Consider the following 6,000-nt stretch of genomic DNA (forward strand, 5'->3'; position numbering starts at 1 on the left):
GGATTGATATGTGGGATTAAACGTCCCAAAACCACCATATTATTATGAAAGACGCCGTAGTGTAGGGCTCCAAAAATTTCTACCACTTGGGGCTCTTTAACGTGCACCCAAATCTGAGCACACGGGCCTACAGCATTTCCGCCTCCATCGGAAATGCAGCAGCCGCAGTCGGGATATAGATCCCGTGACCTGGTAATATATCTGGGCAGTTTAAGTAAACTCATATGCTTTCTTGAAAGCTTGGTATACCACAAGTAAGCCGTATGTGTGCAACCTAATATCCAAAGTCATCGTTGAGTACCATAGACTTTATGTGCAGTAAGAACTCCTAAGCAGGTCATCAGGAGAATGTCTATGTGAGGGTACAAATGGTCACAATTTCATTGACGTCGCAAACATTTATATTGTACGAAAGCAGTGCAAGAACAGCAAGACCGAGTGAAACCGTATATTGTGTTCTAACAGCCCAACGATGGAATGCCGATACAGTATTTTGAAGAAGAAATATCAGGTCTCATGTTCATTTGTCATAACTAAGCGCTTGCCTCGAAACACCGGAATATTGGGGTCTGAATGCTTCATTACTCTGACTTGATCCAGTCTTTGTAAAAGTTTCACTTTAATTAAGTACTGTTGAGGAGATTGAGAAGACTATTTTTTAATATTGTGTTGGTCTGCCCTGCATTTTTGCGGTAGATAATATCTTCGACAACGTGCGATTCTCTATCGTGGCTTCGGCATGGCGACCACTGGCATTTCGGATATCTATCTGACAGCTGTTTCTGAAAAGTTACTATAGATGTTCTGGCACTACCATGTACGAGCTGCCCTAGCAACGATAGTTGTTGCAGTGACTCTACTCACATTTGTACATATGGCTCAAAGCAGCCTTGCGGGGAAATATTGTGATTAATCGCTCAAATTTACAAATGAATTCTAAGTTTTTATGACCAGCACAAGCTAATAACTTTCTGCTCACGCACCAGATTACTACGGTCTTAATGATTTTGCAGTACATTGATGAGGTCTTCTGGTTTTTCATTTGTTCTTTGAATTTCTACGTCTTAATCATTCTCAAATGCAGGGCATCCAGCAGGATATCATCTCTGCTTAACCATAACAGCGTTTATTTGCATTTATTTCCTGTTCATATGCAATTTTTGCGTTTATCGTATATTTAGATTAAAAGAATCAATTTCAAACATGACAAAGTCAATTTAAACATGTGGACAAAGTATGTGTGAAACCGTATACAGTGCACAGCGATTCTTTCACTAGCTCAACTAAGAATGCCGCTTTCTTATATTCAAATACCACACAACTAGAGGCGTAGCCGTGGGGAGGGCTAGGGGAGTACCACTACCCCCCGAAGTTTTCAGTTATACTTCCCTATACATATACACGCCCATATAACTAACCCCCCCCCCCTCCCCCCGGACGGTGAATTTTCTGGTTACGCACAACCAGCGATCAGTTACGAAGCGCATGATTTGCTGTCCTGCACTAAATGACAGGAGCACATAAAAAAAACGGAAAAGTATACGGTAAATAATGACAACAAATTATCGCGCATGCGCAACAGCATGTACCGCGTGCACAGGGGCATCATTGAGTTTGTATTAAAAAATGACAGTGGCGTTGCATAGTTGAGTCTAAAGGCAACATTCAAGCTTAAAGTTCTAGTGGTATTTTCATTTTGTGAAAGCTGTGTTTTCCACAGAACCTGCAACGTCTCTGCCATACTGAACCAGAATTTCGACGTCACATTTTTTCTTTAAACGCGCACTTCGTCTACACAAGCACTTCGCAAAGCAAAAAAAAAAAAAACAAATACAGAACGCACGTCGTTGAGCGCATGGCGTTTAATGTGTGTCCTATATGTTTTCGTTCTGTGCATTACCTGTGTTCACTTCATGCACCGATAAATCAACTCCTGGTCACCCATTTGTAGCTCTAGGCTATGTCACAGTGAACGCTAGAATATGTCTGGATGGCCGTGTTGTCCTTACCTGTGGTTGTTTAGGACCATGCATGCCTAAACAACTGCAGTGAGCGCTCCAATAAAACAGTTTTCTCATTGAGACTACGCACCATACTTAGGACTTCTAACGATCCTTTATTTCGTGGGAGTGTCCCGGCTTTTTATACAGCATCCCGAATCCCACGGAGTGCTTTTCGGGGTATGTTCCGGATTCTTTCTGGACCGTCCACTTAAAAATTTTTATGTGAATGAATGGGAGTGCGCTTCAAGCTCTGGATCACGAACTTCGCACGAATAACACGCATGGGACATTGTTTCAGTGACTAGCGGTGGTAGAGAGGTGCTTTCGCCACCTTATTTTGAACGCGTTCAATTTGTAGATATAAATGGCTCTCATTCAGACTTCCTTCCTGTTAACTCCGGCGTGCCCCAGGGAAGTGTTCTGGGACCATTACTTTTCCTGATTTATATTAACGATGTAGTATCATGTGTTAAAGAAGGCGTTGAAATACGATTATTTGCAGATGACTGTTTGTTATCCAGCACAATTAATTCTTCTAATGATCAGCAAATTTTAAACGATAGCCTTGACGCAATAAATAATTGGTGCAACCTTTGGGACATGAAACTAAATACTGAGAAAACCGTATTTATGCGCATTACTAACAAAAAGCAACCATATGAACATCAGTACACAATCAATGGTCTTCCTATCTCGCGAACTGATAGCTTTAAATATTTTGGCGTTACAATTACTAGTAATATAACATGGTCCTCCCACATTCTTAAAGTATGCGCCTCAGCACGACGAAAACTAGGCTTACTAAGACATAAACTGAAAAATTCGCCTGCGAACATAAAGCTTCTTGCGTATAACTCAATAGTACGACCATGCCTTGAATACGCATGCATCGTCTGGGACCCACATACTACAAAAGACATTGACAATCTCGAAAAAATCCAAAGATTAGCCGTCTGCTTCATTTACAACCGATACCGCCGTTATGACTCCCCGACAGAACTAATGCAGATGAATAAAATCCCTACTTTGGAATCTCGACGCAAAACGAATAGGCTAAAATTTCTTTTCCAATTATCACACGGGAATATCAGACTCAAAATATCGGCCTTCCTGACTCCGTTATCATCGCGTCCCACCAGGTATTACCATTTTGCAAAGTTCTGGCCTATCACAGCGCGCACTAACAATTTTAAGTATTCTTTTTTTCCCCGCACTATAACCGACTGGAATAACCTCCCGCATAAAATTCTTTCATCTGACAATGTGCTGAAATCTATTGATCAAATGTTTGACTTGTAAAATTTTGTATTAATATTTTACAGTGTTTTCAAAATATTTTGTATTGTCCTGTTTATTGTTTTTACCTCGCCAAAGATTGTATAATTGTTCTAACGGCTCTGTAACACCCCCACTCCTGCTTGGGCCCATTTGTGGCCTGCAGTATTGTATAAATAAATAAATAATAAATAAACTTTCGCGTGAAATGCGGCAACTTTCACGAGTACATTCTGCAGCAAGAGGAAGTGTTGCAAACATCACGTGGCCAGCTGAAGCACCACTTCAAAGGTTCCGGAGGTATACAATGAATAGGTCAAAGGTATGTCTTGAAGAAACAATGATATGTCTTGCAGATGTAAGATGGAAACAATGGATATGTCTTGAAGATTTCGCAAGCAAACGGATTCTGCAGGGCCTCTATGTTAGCGCAAGACCTATTCCCAGTCACCATCCCGACTTTCTTCATTGAAGAGTTGGTAACTCCATACGCACCCGTGTGAATTGGGTGCCTGCCGGAGAGGAGCGTCGCCCTGGATGGTGTGCACAGGGGCGACACATAATGGTTGTCGAGCACAATGCCGTCCGCGGCCAGGGCGTCGATATTGGGCGTGCGGATTTGTTGGGATCCGTGGAAGCTGACGTCACCCCAACCCTGCAGTTGTCATTTGTGAACACCCAGAGGTGAAACTGACATCAGACGGTTTGTGTGAGTATACGTATGAGGATATATTCACTCAAGCAATGACGTATAACATGTGCTCTATGAGAGTAGACTCGTGTACTACAGGAATGAACCGAGAATTTTTGTATATTTATGCTACACTATACATGCCTTAGAACGACAGAACTTGAGCTCTTGACAAATAAATATTCATCATAAAGCGTGGCGAGGTGAGTGAAAATGGAACAAAAAAGAAGCGAACAATGCGATACACACGCAGACTGTTTACAAATAGGGCGTACTGCAAAAAACAAACGAAGTACGCGGAGCAATTTACCTGCGCACGCACAGTATGGTAGCGCCACCTGTGAATCCTACACACGTGTGGGTCCAGACGAGAGATGACAGTTCAGGTATTGAATTCGTTTATGGACGTTCAATCAAGCGAGTACGACGCATGCGCTTTTAGTGTTATCGATATACGAGGCTCCTAAACATTCCTTATCATAAAGAAATGCCGTAACAGTGAACTTTCACTATAAGCCACCACATGTGCAAGACTATACCGTGGTTATACACATACCTAGGCATGCGCAGGCAAGTTTTCGTGTGGAGCCTGCTTTCTCGTTCCATTGATATCGAGCATTCATATATAGCTCTTTTTGCACGCCTCAGTTAAAACAAATAAAAATGTGTTTCATTAAGACGTAATTACCGAGAACGCGTTCAAAGTACTTGCACCAGTAGTCCACGTGGCTACTGACTGGTCCAACAAAGAAAGTATGTATATGTTAGCAACCCACATGACTTTTCGTTTTACATATATGAAAGCTTTATTATTGATATAGAATTCTAAGAAAGTAAATGTGTTACAATTGAAAAGACTCAAAACAGCGTTTGTAAATAACGTTGAAGTTCGCGTAGTTCTTGTCGGGTTCCAGTTAACACCTCCGTAAAATTCGAGCAATAGTTCGCCGTAAACATTGTTGCCGAAAGGAATATGTTAACGTCAGGAGATTCGCTTGCCTGCATTTTCCCGCAGAAAGTTGAGTATGGCGTTAAGTAGAGAACCGTTTTTTGTGAAGCATCCTCCGAACTAGACAAGTAACCTCATCGTTTCTAAGTGCCGTAAATCACAGAATACGAGGGTCATTAAATAAAGGTGTTAAATAAAATTTGTACTTTAGGCACCATACACCACGCCAATAAGTTATATCTGTACGTAAGAGGGAAATGTTTGTGAAACGAAGCGAATGCCCAGGAAAATGTTGCATTCTTTTATGATGCCGGTTCACTATACAACAAAAGCACACGCCCGCCGACCTAAGGCTGACAGAAAGGGTCGATCAGAGTGTTCTGTATAGGACTTCAATACGATAGAGAAATGACTCTTACTTCGTTTAATCGCCATCTAAACGCACCTACCGTTGCTGGAAAACAAACCCGCGCCCTTCAGTTCAGCACAATGACACGTTTGTCTACAAAGTACCGCGGAGGGTCTGCTGTAGGCTATCAACAAGAAAAGGGTGTACAAACCAAATCGTCGGCCACTATGACGATGATGTTTGGTCTCGCCGCGCAATCCATTGGGCTTGAGACCCACACAACTCCAGCCAACACACACAGAAGGGTCGTCCCACCCATCATCTTGACGAGTGACGACAGGAAGATCTCGGAATGCTTGCGAAACTGTCATGCAAGCGACGCTACACCGCCGTCGAAAGCACTCGTAATCCGCTCGAGCAACGCATTGCTCAAGTCTGATCTTTCCCGTCGCTTCGCTAAAACAAACAAAAGGAAGCGCTTCGAAGACGCTGTAATGCTTTAAGCATAAAGAGCGCGCAGCCGCGTATGCTTATGCACCGGGAATGGGTCGTCAGAGTGCAAGTGGAGAGACGTGGGATGATCTCATCATCGTCTCGCTCGCGGTTACTGGAGTAGGATATGCCTGACGCCGATATAACTCGAGAGTCTAAAGAGATAAGACAGATCCCACGCTTTCTTTGCTCTCTTTGTTTATTTCATTTCGTGCTCTTATCTTATCAAACACGCGTGCTC

At 42.6% G+C, this 6,000-nt stretch overlaps 1 protein-coding gene across 2 annotated transcripts in view; it reads right to left on the reverse strand.

The window, feature by feature from the left end:
* Nucleotides 1-5,795, reverse strand: part of LOC119164532 (arylsulfatase B-like) — a 31,003-nt gene extending 25,208 nt beyond the window's left edge. The window contains exons 1-2 of one of the 2 annotated variants that reach the window (XM_075872009.1): nt 5,479-5,795; nt 3,774-3,933 (exon numbers count right to left, since the gene is read on the reverse strand). In XM_075872009.1, the coding sequence (XP_075728124.1) occupies nt 3,774-3,933; nt 5,479-5,589 (271 nt within the window). In that variant the 5' untranslated portion in view covers nt 5,590-5,795. The remainder of the gene's footprint in view (nt 1-3,773; nt 3,934-5,478) is intronic. The other variant, XM_075872008.1, reaches the window with a different exon arrangement.
* Between the last annotated feature and the right edge of the window lie 205 nt (nt 5,796-6,000).

The sequence above is a fragment of the Rhipicephalus microplus genome, chromosome 8 (assembly GCF_043290135.1).
Source record: "Rhipicephalus microplus isolate Deutch F79 chromosome 8, USDA_Rmic, whole genome shotgun sequence".
Lineage (NCBI taxonomy): Eukaryota > Metazoa > Arthropoda > Arachnida > Ixodida > Ixodidae > Rhipicephalus > Rhipicephalus microplus.